Source organism: Apodemus sylvaticus, chromosome 3 (assembly GCF_947179515.1).
Source record: "Apodemus sylvaticus chromosome 3, mApoSyl1.1, whole genome shotgun sequence".
In the NCBI taxonomy this organism is placed as follows: Eukaryota; Metazoa; Chordata; class Mammalia; order Rodentia; family Muridae; genus Apodemus; species Apodemus sylvaticus.
The window spans coordinates 152,594,446-152,620,971 of record NC_067474.1 but is presented as its reverse complement, the minus strand read 5'-3'; the positions used below and the strand labels follow the sequence as shown (position 1 = coordinate 152,620,971).

Genomic DNA, 26,526 nt, shown 5'->3' with positions numbered 1-26,526 from the left:
AGAGAGAGAGAGAGAGAGAGAGAGAGAGAGAGAGAGAATTTTTGCAGTGAAAAGTTTCTTTAAAAACCATAAAATTAAGACTGTGCTTTTGTCTTAATCTTGGGTGTGGGATGTGGGGCTGCTTCAGATTGTCCACAGCGACTGACCATGATTTGCCTCATGCTCTAGCATGGGTGTTTCTGCCAACTGCAGATAGTTTCTGTGATTGTGTGCCGTTTGGAATTCTGGGGACTTTCCAAAGGGTTTATAAAAGCTAGGGCCTTGGCAGGTGGTGGTGGCGCACGCCTGTAATCCCAGCCCTCTGGGAGGCAGAGGTAGAGGCAGGCAGATTTCTGAGTTTGAGGCCAGTCTGATCTACAGAGTGAGTTCCAGGACAGCCAGGGCTATACAGAGAAACCCTGTCTCTAAAAAAACAATAAATCAAAACAAAAACAAAATGCTAGGGCCTCAAGGGCTTTGGTTAAGTAGGAAAGTACTAAGAAACAATAAGAAATTAGATATCTCGCTGGAGAAGATCAAACTTGCCCTGAGGAACTCAACGCCCCTCATCGGCAGGAGATAGTCTAAGGATAATGTCACCTGCTGTCCTTTCTATCCTTTCTTTTCTCCTACGTAGTGTTAGGAGGTTGAATGAATGGAAGAAAAGGGGTGGAGAAGGGTGTAAGAAATACCCTTCTCCATAAAGCAGCAAGGCTGGTTCCACACTGGGACTCAGCTAGTAAAAGCACTGCCTCTAAGCCTGGTGATCTTAGTCCCTGGCACCCCCACTAGCTGTCCTCTGACTCCCACATGTGAATTATAGGGCATGCTCATGTACACACATGCTGTATCAAATGCAGGGTGGGGGATTATTTTTAAATCCATTTGAATGTAAGTCACCCACAAATACTCGCCCACCGTGGTCATGCAGGTAACCCTAATTAAACTCTGGTTCCAGGACCTGTGTAGTGGTGCACACCTTTAATCTCAGCCCTACGAGGCAGAGTCAGGTAGGTCTCTTAATTCAAGGCTAGCCTGGGTTACAGAGCCAGGACAGCCAGGGCTACACAGAGAAACCCTGTCTCAGAAAAAAAAAAAAAAAAGCCAACCAATCAAACAAACGGAAAACCAAACCAAACCCTCAATGCGTCTTTTAAAAATATATATTTATATATTATGTTTTAATATATATGTTATACATGGATCTTGTGAGGAAGAAGGGGTTCGGTGGGTATAAAATGGAGGATGAGAGAGGGCACCGGTAGAACGGGAGGGGGAAATGGTCAAAATAATTATATATAAATATGAAAAACCCAGGAAAGGAAAGGCCTTCTGCACTCTGGGTGTCCAAAGTCTGGAAGCTGTCCGTCTTCTCTACCCTTCCGGGTAGCTCCAAGGTCAGGGTCACCTCCGGCTCCCAGGCAACCTGTCACCTTGACGACCGAGTGAAGAAAAACCGGAAGACCAGGAAGACGTATGTAATCCCGCGATATTTGGCGCGCCGGCTCCGGCCGGAAGCTTATGGTGGCGGCCGGCTCTCGCGAGACTTGCCATCAGTCGGAGCGCGGGGGCCGGCCGTGAGGAACGCTGGAGTTGCCAGTGGGGAAACATGTCGGAATCCGAGCTGGGCAGAAAGTGGGACCGGTGCATGGCCGACACGGTAGTGAAGCTAGGTGAGCGCATCTTTCTCTGGTAGGCCCTGGCTGGAGCCGAGCGGCCCGCGCGCGGACGGAAAGCCGCAGGGGTCAAGCCGGGGCCTGCTACGGTCCGGCCGTGCGCGCTGAGCTGCGGGACGCTGACAGGTGACAGTCCAGCCGGGCGGCGAGGACGACGGGCGTAAGGGCACGGGCGGCCTCCAGGGTGGGTGGAGGTGCAGGCCCGGCGGAGCAGCGGCGCTCGGAGTGGGAAGGCGTGCGGGACGCGCCGGGGAACTCTGCCACTCCATGCCCCATGTACCCCGGTTTGGGCGAGCGGCCTACCGGAGCCCACACTGCTCCCCAGCCGGGAAAAAGAAGGTCATAGGGGCGTTTAATAGCCTCCGCCGGGCCGCGGTGGGAATTGTCGTGCACGGCCTCATTTATCGGAACCCGACTCGGGTCTGCAATTGGAGACGGTGGTTATACTCCGGGAGAATGGCCCCAGACAGTAAGATCGTGGTCGCCGCAGGCCCCCTTGTTAGTCCGGGTTGTCTCTTCTGCACGCGTTCTGTGACGACGCGCTTTGTGAGGTCATGGTGTCGGGGAAGGAGGGTCGCCGGGTATCCCGTATAGTGGCCGTGATGCAGAGGTTAGGCGCGCTGCTCTCAGCACAGACGCTCGCAAATGTCCTATCAGGTTGTGTGAGCTGGAGTTCGGTGAAGGAACTTGCCTGAAACCTCGTTGCTGATAATGTGGCATAGTTGAGAATTGACCCCAGGATTTCTTAACTTCGGGTCTCAGGCGCTCTGCAGATCTTCACCCTCTCCATCTTGCTCTTGTTGATTGTCTGCAGCTATTGATGTGTAGGCCAGAGATCGATCGATGAGTGTCTTCCTCAGTAGCTCTTTGCCCTATTTATTGATGCAGACAGTGTCTCCCTCTTAGACCTGGCTGGCCAGGAAAACGGTTGACCAAGTTAGCCCTGAACTCAGACACCCTCTCCTACTGCCTCGGGCTTGCTGGAATTAAAGGTGTGCACTACCACCCCGGACTCTCGCAGAAACTGGAGCTCATCAATTTGCCTGCCAGTTGAGCTTTTATCGGCCTTCAACCCCTCCCCAGCATTTTGGCTTGGGTGCTGAGGATTTGAGCTTAGGTCTTCATGCTTTTAAGGCTAGGGTAAACACTGCCCTATTTCCCCAGTTCTCTAGACTCTTTCTTCTATATTAGCATTTATTGTTGCAACTTAGATTTCCCCCCTACCCCTCCATCCTCCGTTTTTGAAACTAGTACTCACTGGTACTCCTGTATAGCATCAAACTAACAGATCTGACAGTCTCTGTCTCATGAGTGCTGGGCGAAAAGGTGTGTGCTGTCACACATAGGTTCATATTTTATACTTCTTGCATGGAAATTATTTAAGAGAATTTAGGACAGCCAGGCAGTGGTGGTGCACGCCTATTGTCCCAGCACTTGGGAGGTGGAGGCAGGTGGATTTTTGAGTTTCGAGGCCAGCCTGGTCTACAAAGTAAGTTCTAGGACAGCCAGGGCTACACAGAGAAACCCTGTCTTGAAAAAACAAACAAAACCAAAAAAGAAGAGAGAATTTAGGATTGTGTCCTTAGATGAGTATTATCAGGAAAGAATGAAATCATGAGGTCAGGGAAAGTAGTTGTGTTTTCTGGTTTGGGTTTTTTTTCCCCCCACTGTTTCCTAAACCCCAAAGGAGTGAGTGTAAACATCATTCAGGATGAATTAATACATGATGAATTGATCAATTACTTTTTGACTCCTAGATTCGGCCAAGAACATGAGGGGCAAGTTGGCTAACATCCCTGAGTCTGCTTTTCTCCATTTAAATAGTAATTATTGTTAGCGTAGAGTGGTTCGGGTAGTTAAATGGGCTGGCTTGCTATTAGAAATGGATTATTCTGGAAGTGGCCAAAAAATATTGCTATTAATGTGCATGGGTGACTTGCCTGCCTGCATGGATGTCTGCGCATCATGTCAGTGTCTGCTGCTGGAAGAGATCAAAAGAGGGTGTAGGATTGGCTAGAGCTGAAGTTATGACAGTTGTGGAGTTGAGAATTGAACCTGGATCCTCTGCAAGAGAAACTAGTACCCTTAAGCACTTAGCTCTCTCTCTAGTCCAAAATATGGTTTTTAATGGTTTGCAATTTGTGAGAAATTTAACATTTATATGCCAACATGGTCCCTAAACAGTGGTAGTAGACTTCAGAGTGCTCTTTAGAGCCCACAGAGGTTGATTTAGGCCCTGCTTTCCTCCGCATCCACACCAGTTCTGCTTTGATTAAGGTCTCCTTCTCAACCTGAAATGGAGATTAACCTAAAAAGATAAGAAAACTAGAGGAGCCAGGCACACAGATATGCTCTTGATCCCAGCACAGGAGCTGAGGCAGGTGGCTCTCTTCCAGTTTGAAGCCAGCCTGTCTCAAAAACAAACTGCTGCTTCCACAGACACTTAGAAGGAAGATATGTAAAGTCCTTAGCACTGTGGCTCCAGTGCATATTCAGGAGACTGGGATGTAATGGCGGGCGATGCCAGTGGACATCCGGGGTAGTGTTAGCCTCTGTGGTGAGGTTGGTGGGGGGCAGCACAATCAGGATAATTAAGTGAGGCTAGACTGGGTATGAGAGCAGGTCAGAGGACACTGAGTGTGGGAGAGGCTACTGGAGAGCTTTGGAATTGACTGGAGGGTGGCAGAGCCCTTTAGTAAAAGACCTTTTACAATGGCTTGGGTTTGGGTAGTATTTCATTTTTATCTTTTTATTTTTATTTTTTTGGTTTTTTTGAGACAGGGTTTCTCTGTGTAGCCTTGGCTGTTCAGGAACTCACTGTAGACCAGGCTGGCCTGAACTCAGAAATCTGCCTGCCTCTGCCTCTCAAGTGCTGGGATTAAAGGCATGCGCCATCACTGCCTGGCTAGTATTTTAATTTTTAAATTAAAAAAAATTGAGAGTGTTCTCAGTCATGAAGTGTGGTGGGATTGGCCTTGAATTACTGCTCTTTCTTATCCTCCCTTTGACCCTTCCTCAGCCTCCTTAGCACTACTAGGTCCTCTGGACGTCGGTAGAAAGCACGAGTGGGTATTTTTAAGACCCATGAGATGTTTCTTAAGCTAGTTGGTTTTCTGTGTAGTGTTTCTTCTGTGTACTCAGGGTTTGTCTCTCCTCTGTCTTCATTTCTTAGAAGGATAGCACCAAGATTGGAATCTTCCTTCATGGTCATTTTTAAAATTTAAATATTTATTTGTGTGTGTGTGTGTGTGTGTGTGTGTTTGCTCCTGTGGTGTACATGTGGCGGTCAGTGGGACCACTTGTAGCAGTCAGTTCTGTCTGTCACGATGTGGTCCTGGGGATCTATCAGGTCTCCAGACTTGGCAGCAAGCACATTTACCTACTGAACGTCTCCCTGCTTCAGTGAGTGAGAAAGTGTGATCAGAATTTGGACGTAAAGCAGAAGGGGCGCAGATGATTCTCATCAGAAGTACCAAGATAGAACTGATTGCACACCCCAGAGTATACTAGCCCATGGTGAGGACAGGTCATGATTTTGTCAGTCCCTTGAGACAGGGTTTCTCTGTGTAGCCCAGGCTACTCTAGAACTTACTTTGTAGACCAGGCTGGCCCCAAACTCAGATCTACTCCCTTCTGCTAAGATTAAAGGTGTGCACTACTGCCTGACTGGTTTTGGTCATTTCTAATGCTTGGATTTGAACATGATCCACTAACAGTTGAGAAAGGGTTTCAGGTTTGAGAGAGTAGCAGAGTTCAGACTTTGAGTGGCTTGACCCACAGGCAACAGGCTAGAGAAAGCAGAGCATGAGGGAGAGGAGGAGGCTGGGCAGGTTGTGACTGATGGTCCCGAGAGTGCCACTCTTCTGCTACCCATTCCTTCCCATTCCTTCCCATTCCCATAGGCAGCAGTGTGCAGAGCTCTCGAGTGAGTGACAGCTCTCCCTGAGCTGTGCTGGGAGAGGAAAGGGCTACTGCTGTTTTAGTTCTGTTTGATGATAGCTTTGCTCTGGCTCTGTAGACTGCACAGAAGCTACTGTGACCAGACAGTGCCACTGTGAGCCACTCTCAGTGCTGGCTCAGTGTTGGCTTCTACCTCTGAGCTATCCCTCAGCCCCAAGAGGACTCTTTTTACTACAAGTGTTGAACAACTGGGTACCTTTAAAAAGTGCCCTTCAGGAGATGGGTTCAGCAATTAAGAGCACTTTTCTGCTCTTTCAGAGGACTGCATTGGCTCCCAGCATCTCTATTACAGCTCACAACCACCTTTAACTTCTGTTCCAGGGATCTGACGCCCTCTTCTAACCATTTTAGGTACTGTACTGGCAAGCCCACACCAACTGATGCAGAGCCAACTTTGTAGCCCCACCTCACCTCACATCTTTTAAAAAAGATTGATTTTTGTGTTTGTGTATATGACTGCCTGTATGGAGCACTGAGTGTGGATGTCCACAGAAGTCAAGATGGTGTTGGGTGCCCTAGAGCTAGAGTTCAGGTGGTAAGCTACCTACTTGGGTGCTGGGAACCAAACGCAGATTCTCTGTAAGAACAGCAAGCACTCCTAACCACTGAGCTTTCTCTCCAGCCCCCAAGAGAAACAGTTTTTAAGATACATATTTATGTTGTTGGGGTTAGTGTTGAAGAATAGACAATTTATAAGATTGCCTGACCCGGTTCCCTGACTTTGGATAGGAGATACCAAGGGACAGACATACTAGGTCCTTTCTCCTCCCCTCCCCTCCCCCCTCCCCCTCCCCCTCCCCCCTCCCCCCTCCCCCTCCCCCTCCCCCCTCCCCCTCCCCCTCCCCCTCCCCCCTCCCCCTCCCTCTCCCCTCCCCTCCCCTCCCCGGTCATGTTCATCCATAAATTTGACAATGTCTGTGTCACAGTCCTGTTGATACTTAGGGTGTTTGTCAGTCTCCTCTTTGCTGAGGCTGCAGTCATTTTCCCTAGGAGGTGGAGGGAGGCTGCCATCTGACATTTAGTTTGCTTCTGAACTTGATTGTCCATCCTCTGTGGAATGTCAGTCTCTTCAGAAACACAGACTGCCCTGTTCAGTCTGGATCCTCCCCACCCCCCCACCCCCCCACCCCCACCCCATCCCTGGTCTGAGGGAGGACAGTGGTAACTGTCAGGTATATGGCCTGTACTGCTGAGAACTTTGGAGCCTGTATTCTCTGCCTGTATCTGAGGCCCATATCTGAGTATGTTTATTAACTGAGTCAGTTAGCATTTAAATTAAAATGTCAAGTATATTTTATGTCAGTTTTTGCTAGTTTACATATGTGGTCAAGTGTCTTTGAACTCTCTTGGGGTTTTTTTTGTTTGTTTTAGTCTTTTGACCAGGCTGGCCTCGAACTCAGAAATCCGACTGCCTCTGCCTCCCAGAGTGCTGGGATTACAGGCGTGCACCACCACTGCCCGGCCTGTTTTGGGTTTTTTGAGACAGGGTTTCTCTGTGTAGCCCTGGCTATCCTGGAACTCACTCTGTAGACCAGGCTATCCTTGAACTCAGAGATCTGCCTGCCTCTGCCGTGTACCACTACCACTTCCCAGTGGGACTTTTCTATTGTTAAACCAACTTTTTGTTTCCATGTTGGAAATACATTATGGTCAAGAGATCTTAGCATTAAAGTAATATTAAAGCCTGAAAGGCAAAGGCAGGAGGATTGCCACAAGTTCAAGTCCAGTCTGGACAGAGTGATTTCCAAGCTGGCCAATGCTACACGGCAAGACCTTATCTCAAACAAACAATAAAAAGTGGTTTAATTACTGTCTGAGAGTGGGGGCAGTGGGAGCAGAGGGTGATGTTGCTTTAAGGGTAGTGCCAGAGCCTTCCTGCAGGAAATTAAAAAGGAGTGAGGAATATTACATTTTATGAATGGCATGTTCCATTAGTTTTATGTGAATACGTCATTAATGGTTTTTGCTAATTTTATGGATTTATTTTTAAGTTTTTATCAGATTTATGGGTTGCTCTGGTGTCCTTTCTCCACTCAGTTCAAGGGCTTGCAGCTCCTTTTCCTTCTATTTGCTGTATGGTTTATCCCGTGCACACCCATGAGCATGGCAGAGCATGGAAAGACACACAGGTGTTTAGATTTTAGTTTCTCAGACAGGGTTTCTCTGTGTAGCCCTGGCTGTCCTGGAACTCATTGTATAGACCAGGCTGTCCTGGAACTCACTGTGTAGACCAGACTGGCCTCATCACAGACATTGCCTGGTCTGCTACCCTGGTGCTGGATAAAAGGCATTCGCCAACCACTTAGCTCTGTTAGGGGCGTGGAAGGTGATGCCCAGGAATGGAGGAGGCCTGGTTGTCCTGGTCACTGCAGAGTTGGTGCTCTCAGCCCAGTCTTAACCACTCTCAGCTGCTTGGGAGATTATTCATTTTCTTTGTGTGTGTGACTGTTGGTGTGTGTTCAAGTGTGTGTGGAGGCAGGGACTGAAGGAAGGGCATACCTCCAAGGCTGCATACTTGGTAGACTACAGAATGACACTGTCACAGAAATAAAGAGTATACTTTCCCAAATATTTTAATACTAGTTATTGTGATAAGCCCAGGTGTGTGTGTGGGGGGGGTACACATGTAATGAGGGTCTGGGAAAAAGGGGCAACATTCGAGCCCTGAATTCACAGAGATCCACCTGTCTCTGTTTCCTGAGTGCTGTAATTAAAGGGCTGCACCACCATGCCCAGGTCAAAAGATTTCTGTGAATTATTTTTAAGCCTTGGGTAGTGGCACATGTCATGAAAACATCGTATCTGTACGTGGGTATGTATGCATGAGGGCAAGTGCCCCAGGAGTCCAGAGGCAACAGATGGAGTTAGAGGCAGTTGTGAACATACACAATGCTAGGAGTCGAACTTGGGTCCATTACAAAAACAGGGCAGTTCTGAACCACAGTTCTGAACCATCTGTCTGGCATGAGAGAGTGTGTGTGTGTGTGTGTGTGTGTGTGTGTGTGCGCGCGCGCGCGCGCGCGCACGTGCATTTTCTCATGTCTGTAGAAGACTCTCGTGATGGTTTCAGGTGAACTTGAAATGTAGAAATAGATTCTGTTATCACTCTAAAACTAACTTCCAGAAAGCAGCTTATCGGTCAATCTTTAAAGAACTGCTTTGGTTCTGGGCATATGAGGCACCCGTGTTTTAATCTCAGCACTGAGGAGGAAGAGGCAGGTGGGTCTCTAAGTTCGAGGCCCTCCTGGTCTACAGAGTGAGTCCCTGGACAGCCAAAAACCAAAAACAAACAGAACCCCAAAACAAACCTGCTTTGTTGAGGTGTGTCTCAAGCACTATTAATTCTATTTAAAATATTCACAACATTGTACAGTCAGCCTCAGTCTCATTTCAGGACACAGTTGTTACCATTGGTAGCTCCCAGCCCAGTCCCAGCAGCTACTAATTATGCTATTCTGAACATTGAGAAAATATTGAATATACACCTTGTGGCACAGTGTGTGGCTTGTACTGTTAAGCTCAACACTCAAATAGCACAATTTAGAGGATTATCTTGGGTTCAAGGCCAGCCTGTGCCACAATGTAAGACTCTTTAAAACAAAACATGACACATGTGGTCTTTGGTGTCTGGGCTATTTCATTAAATCAGTTTTTAATGTTTTATTACTTTTAAGTGTGTGTGTGGGAGGGGACATATGTAGCACACAGAGGCCTAAGCCTCCTGGAGCTGGAGTCACGGGTGATGGGGAGCAGCCTGGTGTGGGTGCTGACTGGATCCTATACGTGAGCAGCACCCACTTTAATCACTGAACCACTTCTCTAAGCCAGCTTAATATGTTCACAGAGCACCCATGCTGTAGTGTGTACCAGCATGCCGTTTTTTGTTACTAAGTGATATGTAGTGGGACAGCTCATCCACTCACTTAAGTAGTTTATACTGTGTGCAGAGAATGCTGGCATCGCAGCGCACATGCAGAGGGCAGAGGAGGACTTCGGGAGCTGGTTCTCCTTCCGCCTTGTTCTGAGGTAGTCTCTCTTGCTTTCGCCACTTCACTGTGGAAGCCAGACTTCTGGCCTGCCAGCTTCTGAGCTATTCTATCACTGTATTCCCTCTTGCCAAAAGACTGCTAGTTTGATACCATGTCCAGTTTTTTACCTAGGCGTCAAATTGGAACTTGGGTCACCAGACTTGAGCAGCAAGTGCTTTTTACTCACAGAGCTGTCCTGCAGAATCCTGCTAATAATACTTTTGACTCTTATGAATAATGTTGCTATAATTAAGTGACAAGGTGAAGTGGAAGTTTCTGGGTATGTCAGGTGGTGCAGATGCACGGGTCGTTTTGCTAAGGTAAGGCCTGTGGGAGGAAATGGGATAGTTGGAGAACATATAAGTAGGACTCAGTGGACAGTGACAGCATCTTACATAGCTAGCCTTGAAGCACTTCGATGGTCTGCAGTCTTTGCTGATCTTCACTTTGTTGAGAGAGATTGCAGAGAACTTCTTCTGCTGTTTTCCCAGTTGGCTCTGGTCACTCCTGCTGACTCCAGCTGATTTGATGGGGGCCTGGCTGTTTGTGCTGGATCATCCAACTGCTGCTGATTTGTGTTTGGTATCCTGACAAACGGAGATTGAAATTACCCCAAAGTAATAATTCTAAACAGTTCCATATCCCCTGCCACCAGTCGGATCTGTGTGACAGGTTCCACACACTGAGGCGTTTGAACTCCACAGGGGCAGGCCTCCTGGAACTGGTTGTAGAACTCTTCGCCGGAGAAAAAATTATTGAGCCGTAGTTCTCTTGGCAATTTATCTGTCTTATGTTTCCTCTTCCTTTTCTCATTTACAAGATGTTCCTGATAGCCTAGGCTAAGATCTTAAGCAAGTATGATGAGTACGAACCCATCTCTTGAGATGGACTCATTAACCATGACATCATCTCCGGGTAAACCAGCACTTCACTTTATAAATCATTTATAAGATAGTATTGATAAATATAAACTTTCCCAACAATAATACTCTATATGGCTACATGTGTGTCATCAGAAGTAGGTTTTGGTATATTGTTTAAGAAAGTCTTAAATAGAAAAGAATTAAAATAGTTTAAATTTATGCTTTGAAGAGTAATAGAGCAGGAACTAGAAGTTAAATAGTAACTGATCATAAAAATGTATTAGTTTATTTTTGGAAATTTGCCACTAGCCTAGGTGATTTTTGTGTTTTGATGTATTAAATCATCATAACAATATCCGTTCTACCTGTCTGCCTCATTGGATATATCCTTTTGAAGTTGTAATATATAAATGATTTTGTATTTTGCTGTGCCAAATGATTATTGCAATATCCAATCTGTTGTACTGCTTCAATGAACAAAGCTTTTCAGAGGTGTAACACCTGTTTTCTCGGTGTATAAAAACCCTGCTTGAGAGCTGCAAAACATACTCAGATTCAAACTGCCTCTGTGTTTGTTTCTGTTTGTCACCGCCGAATCCTTACCCACCTGCCTCAAGAACCCTCATCCCAGGGACCCTCCATACCTGGCTGGGGTGGTCCTTGACAATCCCCTTGTCTGTTTTACCATCTTTCCCTCCCTACCTTTGGACAGTGGGCTAGACGGGGAATCAAAGTGTTTAAGAACCCTTTTAAAAGTAGGTTTTTTGTTTTTGTTTTTAAATCTAAGCCTACAAGGTTTATTCAGACAAAAGTTTTCATTTCTCTTGGGTATGTGCCTAGGATGGAACTGTTGGATTGTGTAACAGCTCGGCTTAGTGTTGAAGAAATTCATTAACTGTTGTTCCTTAAGAAGGACATAGTAGAATTTCAGCTATCAGAAAAATCACTCAAGTACATGAGAATAAATTGGTAGGAGGTGGGGCCAAAGGAGAGTGGGGAGTGGGTTAGTGTGTTATGGTAAAATCCCTCTAAGGCGAAAGGATGCGGCGAATAGCAGAATTAGGTGCCCCAAGACAGTGGTGCACTGACCTGCGTGTGGCTGTGTGTGGCTTGTGGCTTCGTGGCACGCCTGGAGTGGGTTCCTGCTTATCTGCAGCTCAGTTCGGAGACGGGGAAGGTGCCCAGTATCTTGTTCACGAAAGCAGGGTTTGGCCTAGTCCTTTGCTGCTAGGAAAGCAGGACACTGTGTGACTTCGCCTGCTTCCCGCCTAGCCAGCAGTAATCAAGTCTGGTTAGATTAATTGTTTAAAGCTGTTTACTAAACATGTCACTGAAAGACCTTTGAATGAAGTCATGGAAAAGGAAAGTGGGTTAGTGTTTTTTCTAAAAGTACCAGTTCATCTGATGAGCTTGGGTTACCACAAGCCTTGGCGGCTCGCTGTTGAAGGACTTTGGTTCTGTAGAGTTGAGGTTTCAGGTTAGTCCATGTTAACTGTTGAATTGGTAGTCATGTTTTGTTTGCTGTATTTTTTTCAAAACGATGTGAGCAAACATTTTTCCTGTTTGTAGCAGTGGTGTAAATAATGGACATTGTGATCTTGCTGGAGAAGAATGTCCTGCAGGCATTACAGAATAATGTAATTAGTTGATATATGGGACTTGGAAACATTTAAATTTTGTTCTGCTGTGGTTTTATACTTTCCTGAAATGTGGTCTGAAACAGTTTATTAGTAAATATGCCGAATTGCTTTCTTTGGCAAGTGCATTTCAGGATTGAGTCCAAGTAAAAATTTAAATATTTACTTATAGAAGTTGTTTGGTGTGGTAATATTTTTACTGTGGCTGTTGACCCCCTAGTGAAATGTTAGGGCATTGCTCCACTGGAGCCTGTCGGAGCCCAAGGGAGGAAGCAGCAGCAGCAGCAGAAGCACCATCAGAATGCTCAACATTGCCACGTTTGGTACCTGGACACTTTACCTGGGTTGGTTGGTTGGTTAGTTGGTTTTTCTTAATGAGAAATTCATTAGAGAGATTGATAATAATATTTTTGTCTTTTTAAACACAGTTTAGAAAGTCATTTTTTTGCATTTTGTTTTTATTATTTTCTTTATTTACATTTCAAATGTTATTCCCTTTCCTCGTTTCCCCTCTGACAACCCCCTATCCCATCCCTCCTTAACTTTTGTCTTTAAAAATGGTCCTGTAGTTGTAACTAGCTTGTGTGTCCATTCTGGCCTCTAGCTCACAGACATTTTCCTGCCTTTGTTTTTTGTTGTTGTTTGTCTAGCAAGAGAAATACTGTTTAAAGCTTGCATAGAAATTAAGAGTCTGACTTGTTGGTTTGGTTTTTGGTGTTGTGATCAAACTTCAGGCAATGATGCATGTAGAATCTACTTTGTTACTGGGCTACACCTCCTGATTTTAAAATCTCCATGAGGGGCTGGAGAGATGGCTCAGTGGTTAAGGCACTGGTGACTCCTGCAGAAGACCTAGATTTGATTCCCAGCTCCCACATTGTGGTTCGCAGCCATTCGTGCCTGCAGTTACAGGGGACCCAGTGCCTTCCTCTGACCTTACAGGCACCAGGGATGCACGTAGTAAACATATTTGTAGGCAGAACACCCAGACATATGAAATAAATAAAAAATTAAAATTAAGAAAAATGTGCAAAATTTTTCTTTTTAGACAGTTTCACTGTAGCCCAGGCTGGCCTTGAACAGCCCTGACCTCCAAGTACTGGGATTACAGATGTTAGCAAAAACTCTTTTTAAACAAGAACAGAGCTGGGGACTTACATTACCCTACTCAAGTACAAAGCAGGGCAGTATTGGAGGAAGGATGTACACATGGAATAGTACGGAGTCCAAAATAGGCGCAAGAATGTGTGGCCAGTTCAGTTTTGACACACACAGTTTAATGGGGAGAAGAAAATCTTTTCAACAAACTACAGGAACAGCTGTGTCCACACAGAGACGGAGTGGACCAGATCTGAGAGGAAAAGCTGCAGCCGCAAAACCTTCAGAAGGAAACAGACCAGGCACTAGGCTAGAGAAGGCCTTAGAACAGAAACAGCAGTGCTGACAGAGAAGACACACTGGGTTTGCTCACACTGTGAAACTGATCTCTGAAAGACAATATTGGTCTTTGTTTTGTTTTGTTTTCACTTCTGTTTTTATTTTCCTTTCTTTTTGAAAATATTTATTTTTGTATCTGAGTGCTCTATCTGTGTGTACACCTGAAAGACAGAAGGCCCTCAGCTCTATGACATACAGCAGCAGGGAGCTCCTGACACTAGCTCTCACCTCCTTTCTTTCCTTCTGCTGTTGTGCCTTACAGTTCTGCTTTCTGGTCATTTCCTACCCCAACCCCAAGTGCACTTACTGGAGATGTCATTTCCCACAGCTTTGAACAGCACACAGGTATTCTATTTGTATAACTGAGGAAATGCCTGAATTACTGGCCTGAATGCATTTGAAAGGAGCTAGTCTCTTGTGCTGAGTTTTAGTTATAATGGTTAAAGACTTGCTAGTTTACACATGTGCTACTGAGGGCAAGAATTTAACCTTGTTGTGACACAGTTTTTCTTCTGGACTGGGGCTTATATAGAAGTTTATTGTAAAGATGGAGTGAGGAAACTCAGGAACACAAGCCCTGCCTAGTGAGGGCTTTCCACTCTTCTTCTGTGCAGTTCTTGAGCACAGTGTAGACTTAAAAAATCTTGTTTAACTTTATTTTGTGTGTGGGTGCTGCCCCTGTTATATGTCTGTATACCACATGTATGCAGTGCTTGAAGAGGCCAGAAGAGGGCATTAGTTAGAACCCTCTGGGACTGAGTTACAGATGATTGTGAGCTGCCATATGGGTGCTGGAAATGAAGCCCAGGTCTCTGGAAGAGCAGCCAGCTAACCTCAACTGCTGAGCCATCTCTCCAGCCCGGGGTAGATGCTTTGAAAGCTTGGTCACATTTAAGAAAATTCTCTCTCTCTCCCTCTCTCCCTCTCTCTCCCCCTTCTCTCTCCCTTCCTCCCTCCCTTTCCACTTCCCTTCTCCTCCTTCCCTCCCACCCATCAGTTGTTAGGTGGTGTACTTCTGTCTGGAAAGCTCCAGGATGCCCCACACAGCTCTCTCAGATGAGCCAGGGTTTAGCCCCAGTCATGTTACTCCTTGCCCCAGAACTCTGTTTCTGTAGAATGACTTGGTGTTCCCCTCCGGAGCGTCATCTGCCCCCTGGATATGTGCAGTCATACTGCCTGGGTTTGAGCGGAGTCACTTGCCCTCTGAGTTGTTAATGTCTTCTTGGGAGATGGGTTCACAGTGAAGCTTGCCAGGTGCTCACCACTGCTGCTATTAGAGCCAAGGCACCCGTGCGCACGAGAGAGCACTGATGTGTTTCTGTGTAATTCTGTTTGTTGTTTACCTCAGCCTCCCCTCAGTAACCAGTCTTTGAGCTGCTTCTCATTTCCCTACATAGTGTTTCCACACGGGAATGAATTAACTGAATGTCAGTAAGATGGTCTACAGCCACGTTTCTCACTTTGTCTTTTTGAAGGTTGTATAGCTTTCAGTTGAAGTGCTCTCTGTAGGTGCTGCTTTCAAAGCTCTTCTGAGTGAACGCTCCCATAACGACTTCCACACTCTCCCTCCATGCCTCTCTGCAGCCTGCTCTTGCCTGCCCTGCTCAGAACCCTTGTGATTGACGTTCACCCAGAAAATCCCTGAAGACACGCCAGCAACATCCCATGAACAGACAGACGCCTGCCTCCTTAGTCTTTATCCTGCAGAGCCCAAGCAAGGCTGGCCCTGAGAAGCCGATCGATCCACAGCCTCAGCCACCATTGTTTGGTCTTTGGTCTGGCACTGACATCTTTTCTTGGCTATTCCATAGAACTTGGCATTTACCTGGGATAGTTGGAATAGCCTGCCTTTGCCTCAGGGTTAAGTAGCACCATATAGAGCTGACTTACAGCTGTATTTTTTCTCTCATAAGTTGGGCTTAGAGCATCTTTCATAAATCAGGAATGTTTCTTGGAAATATGTTTCTCACAGAAGTCAGTCCCAAGTGTTCTTTTCTATAAAAGCACACTTGTTTGTTCTGTGGTAACAAATATTCTTTGACTATATAGTCATCAATAGAAACATATTGACAGGAAAACATGCCTGTTATAAATAGATCAATTTGGCTTAGTCCATCCTAGTATGTAAATATAGATTTATTAAACCAGACCATTCTAGGGAAATCTTCACTATATTTTAAAGCAAAATGATCTAGTTGCAATAAAGCTGAAGGGATTCTCTGTTAAAGACAAGAATTGGGTGTGGTGGTGTACATTTTATAACCCCAGAATTTGGGGGTTTAAGGCCAGCCTGAGTGACATTACAAGGTTGTGTATGCACACATGCACACACACTCCAGTTGTGTTCATACAATTGCTAATGCGGTAATAACAGACATTTGCTCTGAGTAGGGAAGCATAGATTTTGGAGCTTGCCTGATGACCATGAGCTGTCATGACTATGTCAGTGAGCTGGACTGTAAGAGGATTAGCTATTACGCTTTTGACTTCTTTGAGTTCTACAGTGACAACGACAGAGTTTAATGCTTCTCACTGAGCTCTTCACCAGGCAGCCCTGCAGACTGTGACTTGGCAGCCCGGCAGCCCTTAGGCACATTGTTTCCTTGGGGCTGAGCAATTTGGGGCTGGGCCTGGTAAAGTGATTGACTTAAAGTTGGGGATTACCATGAGGCCTTCTTGTCTCTTTTGTTAGACACTGTTGGGCACACAGTAGTTAAAGACTGGGGGATTTCTGTGCCTTTTCACATTTATAATAAGCAGTTGAGTGGTACATGAGTTTTCCTCATGAGCTATACAAAATCAAGTGGACTTGCTCTCCAGTTTTATTTTTTTAGATACATACTAGGTTTTAGTCCTGATAGCTATGCTGCTTTCAGTCTTATGAATTGTGAATCCTTCTTTAAAATGTTAAATGTACACTAGGGTATGAGGTCTTAGTAAATAGTCATTTAAGAAGTTTTTTGTAAGGCTGCATAGTGGTGGCACATACCTATAATCCAGTACACAGGAGGCAGAGGCATGCTGATCTCTGAGTTCAAGGCCAGCCTGGGCTACATGGAGAAACCCTGTCTTGACACCCTACCCCTCCCCCCCCCAAAAAAAAAACCAGCCGACCAAACTAAAAGCTTTTTTGTTGTTGGCAAGTAAAAAGGATCTGTGATAGTCCCCCCATGCCCCCCCCTGATGATTTTGGTCTGCTGTATGGCCTGGCCTTAAACACCTGGCCTTGATGATTTTGGTCTGCTGTATGGCCTGGCCTTAAACACCTGGCCTTGCTCCCTCAGCCTCAGAAGTAGCTGGGACTGCAGACCCTACTCAGAAGTAGCTGGGACTGCAGACCCTACTCAGAAGTAGCCTTTAGCCCCCAGTGGTTTTTAATAAACATTAATAAGTTGTTTATTACATCAGTTGATTCTATTTTATGTGAGTGTATGTTTGTACACCACATGTGTGCTTGTTGCCTGCAGAAGTCAGAAGAGGGCATCGGACCCCCTAGAACTAGAGTTATGAATGGTGGTGAGCCACCATGTGGGTGCTGGCAGTCAAATGTAGGTCCTCAAGAGCACCCAGTGCTCAACTGCTCAGCGTCTCTCCAGGCTCCCCCAACCACTCATTTTTTTTTTCTTTTTTGAAATGCCCTACAGGGAATTTCTGTATGCCATTTTGCTCTTTCTCTGGGACTGCTCCTCCCTCTCTGGAAGCTGCAGTTCCAGCCTCCAGAGTGGACTCGCAGGCTCCTGCTGTGCTCGTTTTTCTGCACAGGGCTGATGGGGACAGCAGCTCAGCAGTCGGCTTATGAAGCCTACTTGGGGTTCCTGCAGGTTGGGTTCTCTTTCATCTACAGTGACGGGTGTGTGCACTTGTGCCTAATCTGTAGCCTGGGAGCAGAGTCTGAGTCTGAATGTTTCACCCTGTTTACCCGTGTGGGCTTACAGTGAGCACTCAGTACCTTGAAAGTTGGCTTCAGCATGCATTTAGGCACGAGATAAATCCATACTATAAGTGTAGTTGTTAGGAATTGCACTCTCTGTCCTTTAAAGGCTTAGATCTGTGTTGAGGCTAGAGAGAGAGATAGCTCAGTGGCTAAGAGCACTTACAGCTCTTGGAAAGGACCTGGGTTCAGTTCTTAGAACTGGTAGTTCACATCACATGTGGTCGTTCAGTCTTGTATAACTCCACGGGATCTGATGCCTTCTTCTGACCTCCATGGCACACACTTGGTGCACATACATAAACGAAGGCAAGACACCCATATACGCAAGATAAATCATAAAATCTTTATATTAAAAAAACAAACAGGCAAACAGTGTCGGAGGATCCAGCAAGTGCTTAGCCGTGAGGGCACCTGAACCTCATCCCCAGAACTCAGACGATTACCAGGGAGAGCCAACTACACACACACTCTCACACACACACACACACACACACACACACATATACACACAACTACACACATACTCTCACACACTCACACTCATACACACACACACTCACACACACATACAACTACACACTCACAACTATACACACCACACACACACAACTACACACACACTACTCACATACAACTACACACACACACACACACACACACACACACACACACACGGAATAATAGCAATTTAAAAACCAGTACCAAGGGGCTGGAGAGATGACTCAGAGGTTAGGTGCACTGACTGCTCTTTCAGAGATCCTGAGTTCAATTCCCAGCAAGCACATGGTGGCTCACAACCATCTGCAATGGAATCTGATGCCCTCTTCTGGTGTGTCTGAAGACAGCTATGGTGGATGGATGGATGGATGGATGGATGAATAGATAAATGTACTAAATGACCAGACCACCTAAGGAACTGCTCCACTTCCAAAAAATGTTTCTTTGCTGATTAGTGACCCCCTCTGAGGCAGCAAATGTGCACCAGCTTGCATGGTTAGAATAATTTTAAATAATGCCTCTGAAAGGATTTTTGCCAATTCTTTTTCTTCTCTAAAAGAAATGGTTGCAGAAAACATGGACTCTGGGCCTGATGTCCATTTCATAAGGCTCTTGTGTTGTTTCCCCTTGTGACCCTCCCTGGTGACTGGTTTCTGCCGTGCATGTGGAGATGTGTGCTGATAAGCCGCACTCTGTACCTGAGGGCTCTTTGTCATTTCAGACAGCATGGGCTTTTGAGAGCTCCGAGTGGGGAGGCAAAGTTATATAAACTGCATTCGTAGTTAAATATTTGCTTTCAGGGGAGGTGAAAAATGCTTTGTACTTTCCCTTTGGCTTTTCTTCCAGAAGAGCTTGTCATGCAACAACAAGAAGTGGCCAAAGGCAGGGAAGGCCTGCCTCTCTCTGCTGCTTTGTTTTTATTGTAAGGCAAACCTTTCCTGTCTTATTGTTCTAAAGTCAAACCTGGCCTAGAGGTGCCAGTCTTGAGTGGAAGCAGCTGCAGAGTGTCCCGGCCAGGTGGGACTGTCTTTGAAGCAGAGTGCTGCCTTTTCAAAGAGAACCGAGGAGGAGCGAGCGAGGGCTTGACTCCTTAGAGCCAGCATTCCACTGTTGGGCATCTCTGACTGCAAGTGTGCTATTACAGGTGAAGCAGTAGGAACCCTTTTCTTATACAGAGTAGTCTTGGTTGTGTCTCAACAATACAGAGATGGAGGGTGGAGTCTCGGTTAGGAATTAAAAATATGGCATCCCCAGTCTAATTAAGACCACAGAAAAGGTTCCTTGAGAACTGGGTTTGGCTGGGGCTCTGAGCTCAGTTTTACTTTCAGATAAGTGCAGTTGGCAGGAGCTGGCTAGCTCAGTGTGCAAACTGAACTCTTGATAGCAGTTCTTGGTTGGTGTGGGCGTGGCTCATTTTGATTGAGTGGTGTTGATAGCAGTTTGCCCGGCATCACTTGTAGTAGGCTGCTAGGAAGTGGCTAGCATCAGAGAGCTTGCTTTCTTTGGGGAAAATCTAAAACCAGGCCTGCAGTCAAAGGGACAAGAAATGTGCCACAATAGTTTCCTCTGGGCTTTTGATTCCTTTGGCAAAACCTTGTCTCCAGCTGAGACAGGCAAAAGCCCTGGTTGTAGTCCACCTGCTTTCACTGACCTGCCTCTGTGAGCCAGTCCAGTCCCTTTACCCCATGCTCTAGGACCAATCTGTTGGTTCTCACTCACTCTGCAGCTGCAAGGGTGAGGCAAGTTGCCTTGAAACCAAACTTCCTGCCATTTTGTAAGCAAGCAAGCAAGGGCAGATTCCAAGGCTTGGTATAGCGATGGCATTGGTGTCGGCCTCTGAAATTGTACAGTTCTGCCAGGTAGACTCATCTGTGTGATGTGTGTGGTAGGGTTAGTCTGAGAAGGAAACTGAACAAGCCCTCCTTGTTACTAGCCTGGCTGCCTAGCCTTCTGGGCTTTTGCATGGAGAACATGGCTCATGTTCTAACTGCATCTTCACTCCCAGACATTGGGATGCTCCAATTTCCCATGGAAGGTAGTGTGGTGGGCTGAAAGTAGAGTAGACTCCTGTTTCTGGATATCCTGGGAACAGTGGCATAATGAGACTGGCAGAATTGGGCCCACTCGACTACTTTATAAGTGATAGGTTGTTTTGGCAAGTTAATTCCTACATCTGGAAAACAAGGGCATACTACCATAGAAGTTTTAGGTTTTGAGGTAGGGTCTCATGTAGCTCAGTCTTGTCTTGAGCTTGTTATGTAAGTAAGAATGGCCTTGAACTCCTTATCCCCTTCCTCCTTTTCCCATGTGTTGGGATTATAGCATTGTACTACCAAGCCTGAAAATGTTTGATATAAAAAGAATTTTCTTGGGCTGAGAAATGGCTCAGTGATTAAGAGCACTGACTATTCTTTCTGGCAGGGTGAGGGGTGGAGGTAAGTTTGGTTGTTCAGGTTTGATTCCCAGCACCCACATGGCATCTTAAAATCATCTGTAACTTCAGTTCCAGAGGATCCAACAACCTCTTCTGGCCTCCATGGTCAATAGGCATACACATGGCATCTTAGGGTTTCTATTCCTGCACAAAACATGACCAAGGAACAAGTTGGGGACGAAAGGGTTTATTCAGCTTACACTTCCACGCTGCTGTTCATCACCAAAAGAAGTCAGGACTGGAACTCAAGCAGGTCAGGAAGCAGGAGCTGATGCAGAGGCCATGGAGGGATGTTTCTTACTGGCTTGCTTCCCCTAGCTTGCTCAGCTTGCTTTCTTATAGAACCCAAGACTACTAGCCCAGGGATGGCACCACCTACAAGGGGCCCTCCCTCCTTGATCACTAATTGAGAAAACCCCTCACAGCTGGGTCTCTTGAAGGCATTTTCTCAAGAGAGGCTCCTTTCTCTGTGATAACTCCAGCTTGTGTCAAGTTGACACACAAAACCAGCCAGTACACATGGTGTATAAACCTAACTGCAGGCAAAATACTCATACCATAAAATAAAATGAAAACTTTTCTTGGAAAGGAGGTACTGGGTATTCATGAGTAACATTCAATGTTAATTCACTTTCCTTTCATTTTGCCAACCTCAATTGACTACTTACCAGACCAACTTTGGCAAACTATTTTCCCAAGATTTTTTAACGTGAAAATTAGCATTACTGATTTTTAGATACTGAATTTTAAATTTGGTGCCAAACTAGTTCATAGCACAGGCTCTGTTGGACAGGGCCATGTTTGATTTATTTAAATTTACATGGCCAGTGTGTCAGCTGTGCAGCTGTGTTCATAGATACTCAGGTGAGCTCACCATCTCATCATGCTTTGTACTTAGACCTCAACAGAGCAGGTCTGCACCCAGGCAAGTCACAGAGCAGCATTGTGAAAACACAGCTACTAAGTCTGACACCTGAACTGTCACTACAGACAGACATCATGGGCAGGGCATACTCAGGCTACACTTGGGACTTGTTGTTGGGCTAGTTTTTCAAGACAGGGTCTCTCTGTGTAACCCTTGGTGTTCTGGAAATCTTTTTGTAAATTCCCCTGGCCCCAAACTCAGAGATCTGCCTGCCTCTGCCTTCCAAGTACTGGGGTTAAAGCATGCGCCATTAACAACTAGCTAGACTAAGAAATTTTCTTTTTTTTCTTTTTTTCTTTTTTTTGGCTAAAATTTGACTCCACCCCCCCGCCCCCAACACACACCTTCACACATACACACATGCATTGTCCTAGGCCTGCATTTATTCCTTGGGTCAGAATCATTCATAATTCCTTCTTCCAGCTCCATGTCACACCCTGCTGGAAGGCGAGCTGCAGTAAAGCATGTAGAACTGTCCCCTCCTGTAATGACAGTGACACTGCGGGACACCTGGTCAGCCTGCTTGAGGTGTCCTCTTCTGAAGAGCCAGGGAGCTTTGCTTTGTTTTGCTTTCTGCTTTTCTCTCCAGGTTTGTTGGTGGCAGAGAATGCACCATGAACATTCCTCTCTGGTAACAAAACCCTCTTGGTGTGGGGTCCTGTTTAACTTTGTGCAGAGCTTGTTGAGTCTTTGAAAGCAGCTGCTAGGCCCTTCATTGGGAATTCTCTGGGCTTTTCCTTCTGCACTTGTCTTTCTCCAGTCTCTCCCTCCACTGCTGGTTCCAGTTTCGACCCCAGGAAATCTGTGGTCCCACCACACATGTAGCCTGTCACTGACCACATGTTATGTGGTCTGTCTATGAAAGAAACACATCACAGTCCTGCATGTGATAGACTGATGGAGACCTGCTAGGCAGGGTGGTGTACGCCTTCAATCCCAGCGGAGGAAGCAGAAGCAGGCCTTGTCTACAGAGTGAGTCCAGGCTAGTTAGGACTACACAGTGAGACCCTGTTTCTCTCCCCTCCCCACAAAAAAAAAAAAAAAAAAAAATGCTAGTAATTATCCTGGGGACCAGGGAGATGATTCCGTTGGTAAAGTGCCTGCCATCGGCCATGAGAACTGGACCTCAATTTTAAGAACCTACATACATTAAAAATAAATAAAAGCCCAACTTTGGAGGTGTGCTTGTATCCCAGCAGGGAGAGGTGACATTGGGTAAATCCCTTGAGCTCTCTGGTGGCCGAGCTCTAGGCCAGTAAGAGACCATCTCTTAACAAAAAGTTGATGGTTCTTGAAGAACAACACCTGAGGTAGTTCTCTGGCCTCCACACATGAATGAATGCAAGCACACACATACACACCAAAAGAATAAGTACATTAATAAACAGGAACCATTAACGCCATCTGCACTGTGTGAGTGACAAGAGAGTTACAGGGTCAGAGCTACACACTGCTTATTCACACTGAGGGCTCTGTCTTCAGAACAGAAAAGTTAGCTTGCTTGAGGAATACTCTGAGGTGTTGTGTTGCACTGCCTAGAGAATTTGCTCCCTCCCCTTTCCCCGTGATGTCTCTATGTGTGTATGTGATATTCTGGAAACTGAGCATAGGGCCTTGTGTGAGGTAGGTGCTGTACCACGAAGCCATATCCTTATCCCAGTAAAAAGAAACTTAGAATCCCAGCAGCTCAAAGCTGGGTGTGCAGACACACCTATAATTCTAGCACTTGAGAGGCTGAGGCCGTGCTGGACTCCAAAGTATCATGCCAGCCAGGGCTGTTCTACAAGGTGCTGCTTCACAAAGCAAAGCAGCAACAAAAACTTAGATTTTGGCAGCACAAGTTTGTTACAGGTGAGAACCAGTACTTTATGTGGCTTTCTCATAAAAAGGTTGGACCAGGCCCTGCTGGGTCATGGAGCAGACACACAGAACATCAGAATAATCTGAGCCTGGTATGGTAGTGCAGCCTGTCATCCCAGTAGGGCTAGCTAGGAGGATTGAGAATTGGAGGACATCCTGAAGTACAGAGCCAGACTATGTCTCAAAACCAAAACAGAGCATCAGATGAACTGAGCCCGTTGGTCTGCAAAGGAAAACAACCAGAGCTTGGCTCTTGCAGAGAAGTAAATTTATGTAAGTTTATGTACAAGTGAGGAACGTGTCAGTGGATAACCTGGGCAATTCCTTGTAAATGGGGCTGTAGACATTTTTCATGCACTTTATGAGAACACACAGCTAGCACCAGCATTGATCACACCAACAATGTTACTAAGGTGGGCTTCGGTTCCCACACACGTGTTGTATCCTTTTCTCTCTTAAAAGAAAACAACTAAATAACAGTGTAAGTTATGTGTGGCTAAGCAGAAATTCTGTTGGCATTCAGACTAGGGTTTTATAAATTCTGACTCAATTTATCCTAAAAGCCATAACTTTTTCCACGCTGTGGTTCAGTGTGAGGTCTGAGCGTGGTGGGGATATAGCTCCATCCTAGAGCCTTTGCCCGTCATGTGTGAGGGGCTCGGGCTAGGATCCTCAGCTGGGCGAGGGAATCGCTTCTCCCTTTCTCAACACTGACTTGTGTGATAGTGCAACCTTTGGCCTTTTGGAATTGTTCTCTAGATCATTTCTTCCACTCAAAAATGGTACATATCACCTTGAGAACCAGCGTGACAAGGTGGGCTAGCTACTCAGTGAGTCCTCTGTGAAGTAGGTCGGAGGTGCAGAAAGAGTCTAGAGCAAAACCTTAGGTTCTCCATCTGCACTCCAAAACAAATGAGAGGGAGCCAAGTTTCTCACTTGCTCTGTGAGGAGCGAGACAGAAGGCATCTGCAGCATCCCTGACAGTAAGAAAGGTTAGCAGCCCAGACCACAGACTTGCAAGTTATCTGCCTGGTCTGTGATGCTCAGCCTTGTTTGGTGCTCGCTGGAGCACTGCACTCTAACACTGTTTTCCATTTTTGCAGGTACTGGCTTTGGATTAGGAATTATTTTCTCCCTCACCTTCTTTAAGAGTAAGTGACTTTGACTGGCTCCTCATTACAGTGCCTGTGTAAACCGTGCCAACCCGTCCGCTGTAGAATGGGCTAGATGGAGAATGTGGTTGAAGTCTGCATGAGTTGGCCATCTCCAGTGCTCCCCGGAGGCAGTGAGTCAGGATGTCTGGTGTCTTAAGCATGACATCCTTTCAAAAGCCACCATTTCATGCTGGCCAGGCTGCATGGCCACATATTTCTAAAGTGACCTGGAGACAGAGCTTGCTGTAGGAAGGGCAAGCGGGCCAGAAGTGCCCCTGCTTCTTCCCAAGAGTTTGAGCAGTGGGCAAACAGGATCCCCTTCATGGGAAAGCTTGAAGTTTGAGTACTGACTAAAAGTCAAACAGGTCACCTTGACCTCATTCCATGAAGAACTGACAAGGAGTGGAACTAGAGCATTGTAGATGTGTGTGAGAGACCATGGTATACGTGCATTGTAGATGTGTGTGAGGGGCCATGGTACACGTGCATTGTAGATGTGTGTGAGGGACCATGGTATATGTGCATAGCCAAAGTTGGTGAGTGTTGGTGAAATTAATAACAAACAACTCAAGCACCTGATCAATAGATGGTCCTCTGACAAGGCTAAGAAACTATAATTCAGGTGCACAGGTGACAGACTGGGCTATTTGCATCAAATGTAGCAGCTCAGGCACCTAATAAATGTGCTGGATTACAATATTGTATGCTGGCCCGTCACATGTCAGCGATGTCTGCTGGGGTTTGTGAGCACACATCTGGGGCAGAGGCTTTATCTGCTCTTAACAGTTCCCTGTTGGGATTTCTCTCTTTCTGCTCAATAGGAAGAATGTGGCCATTAGCCTTTGGTTCTGGTGTGGGATTGGGGATGGCCTACTCCAACTGTCAGCATGACTTTCAGGCTCCGTATCTTCTACATGGAAAATACGTCAAAGTAAGTACAGAATTGATGTGTTTCCCTTCACAGAATTCTCTAAAATCTTACTAACTTTATTGGTTATGTTTATGAGCTTTGCATGTATATCTGTGTACCATGTGCATGCTGGTTCCCACGGAGGCCAGAAAAAGTGTATGAGATCCCCTGGACTGGAGTTAGAGATGGTTTGAGCCACCCTGTGAGGTTTGCACCGGAGTCCTCTGTAAGAGCCTTTAATGCTTCTGCCTGATGTCAGCAAGAGGCCAACTGCTGCACCAGGCTGGCGGCAGGCTGCCCATTGCTCCATCTTGTACACCCTCCTGGCAGCAGAGCGTGGCTGAGGGAGGGTGGGCAGCAAGGAGCAGGCGGAGCCTTGGGCCTTTACATTGCCGTGTTTCCATTGTTCTGAGCTGAGCCGTGCTGGACCATGGACCATGGTGATTTGCACATGAGATGGTTAATGGCTGGGAGGTACTGTGGAAAATGTTACAGTCCCTACAGCCTTGCACACGCTGCTCTAAAATGGCCTTGTAACTTCATCTGGACTTGAGTCTGTGCCCGGATGTTGTCATCCCTTCTTGCTGCCCGGGAACCAAATCCCATTGGAGGCTTATGTGGGATGTCTGCATTGTGATAACTGCTGGGCGAGCACTGACCAGGTCCTGTGTACCTCCCTGGGCACTGTCCTCATCGTCTTTCTTCCTCCCTTCCCAGTGGACTGTGGGAGAGGGGCTGCATCCTCACTCAGCGGAGGGGAAAGTCTGACAGAGTGAGGGGCTGCCAGTGAGCAGAGTTAGCAGCTGCTACCTCAGCTGTGCTTGGCACTCACCTGCGACCTCCTGGGTGGGAACTGACTGTCATGGCTGCCCCTTCCGGTCTGCTCCTTCTCATGCTGGAGCCTCTGCTTGTGAAGCAGATGGTCCTGTGGCCCTGAGACTGCAGCAGGCGGTGTCAGAGCATCTCCTGCCTGCTCTAACCAATGTCCTTGCTTCCTAGGAGCAGTGACTTATGCTGAGAACATCCCAGCGGGAGGAGAAGAGAAACCATGTTTATTCCTCAGGAATACTAAAGTGCCCGGAGTGCGCTGACGTCCTGTGATGGTGCCATCAGCAACGCTTTCAACTCCAGCCACCGTTTGTGTTTGAAACCAAGTCTGTTGCTTTTGTATTATCTCTTTGGAAATTGTAAGGAGGTCTTAAATAAATTAAAAACGGGAAGCCCAATGCAA

The 26,526-nt window shown here is 46.4% G+C and overlaps 1 protein-coding gene across 1 annotated transcript; it reads left to right on the top strand.

The window, feature by feature from the left end:
• The first annotated feature begins 1,517 nt into the window (after window positions 1-1,517).
• Window positions 1,518-26,526, top strand: Micos10 (mitochondrial contact site and cristae organizing system subunit 10). Its single transcript, XM_052177872.1, has 4 exons — window positions 1,518-1,652; window positions 24,335-24,382; window positions 25,207-25,316; window positions 26,295-26,526. The coding sequence occupies exons 1-4, from the start codon at window positions 1,589-1,591 to the stop codon at window positions 26,301-26,303; spliced, it is 231 nt and encodes a 76-aa protein (XP_052033832.1). The 5' UTR covers window positions 1,518-1,588; the 3' UTR covers window positions 26,304-26,526.

Excerpts from the sequence above, each read along its gene's own strand:
- Micos10 (XM_052177872.1), top strand. The coding sequence starts at position 1,589 with ATGTCGGAATCCGAGCTGGGCAGAAAGTGGGACCGGTGCATGGCCGAC. Across the intron at positions 1,653-24,334 it reads CGACACGGTAGTGAAGCTAG|GTACTGGCTTTGGATTAGGA; the intron begins GTGAGCGCATCT and ends CCATTTTTGCAG. Across the intron at positions 24,383-25,206 it reads CTCCCTCACCTTCTTTAAGA|GAAGAATGTGGCCATTAGCC; the intron begins GTAAGTGACTTT and ends TCTGCTCAATAG.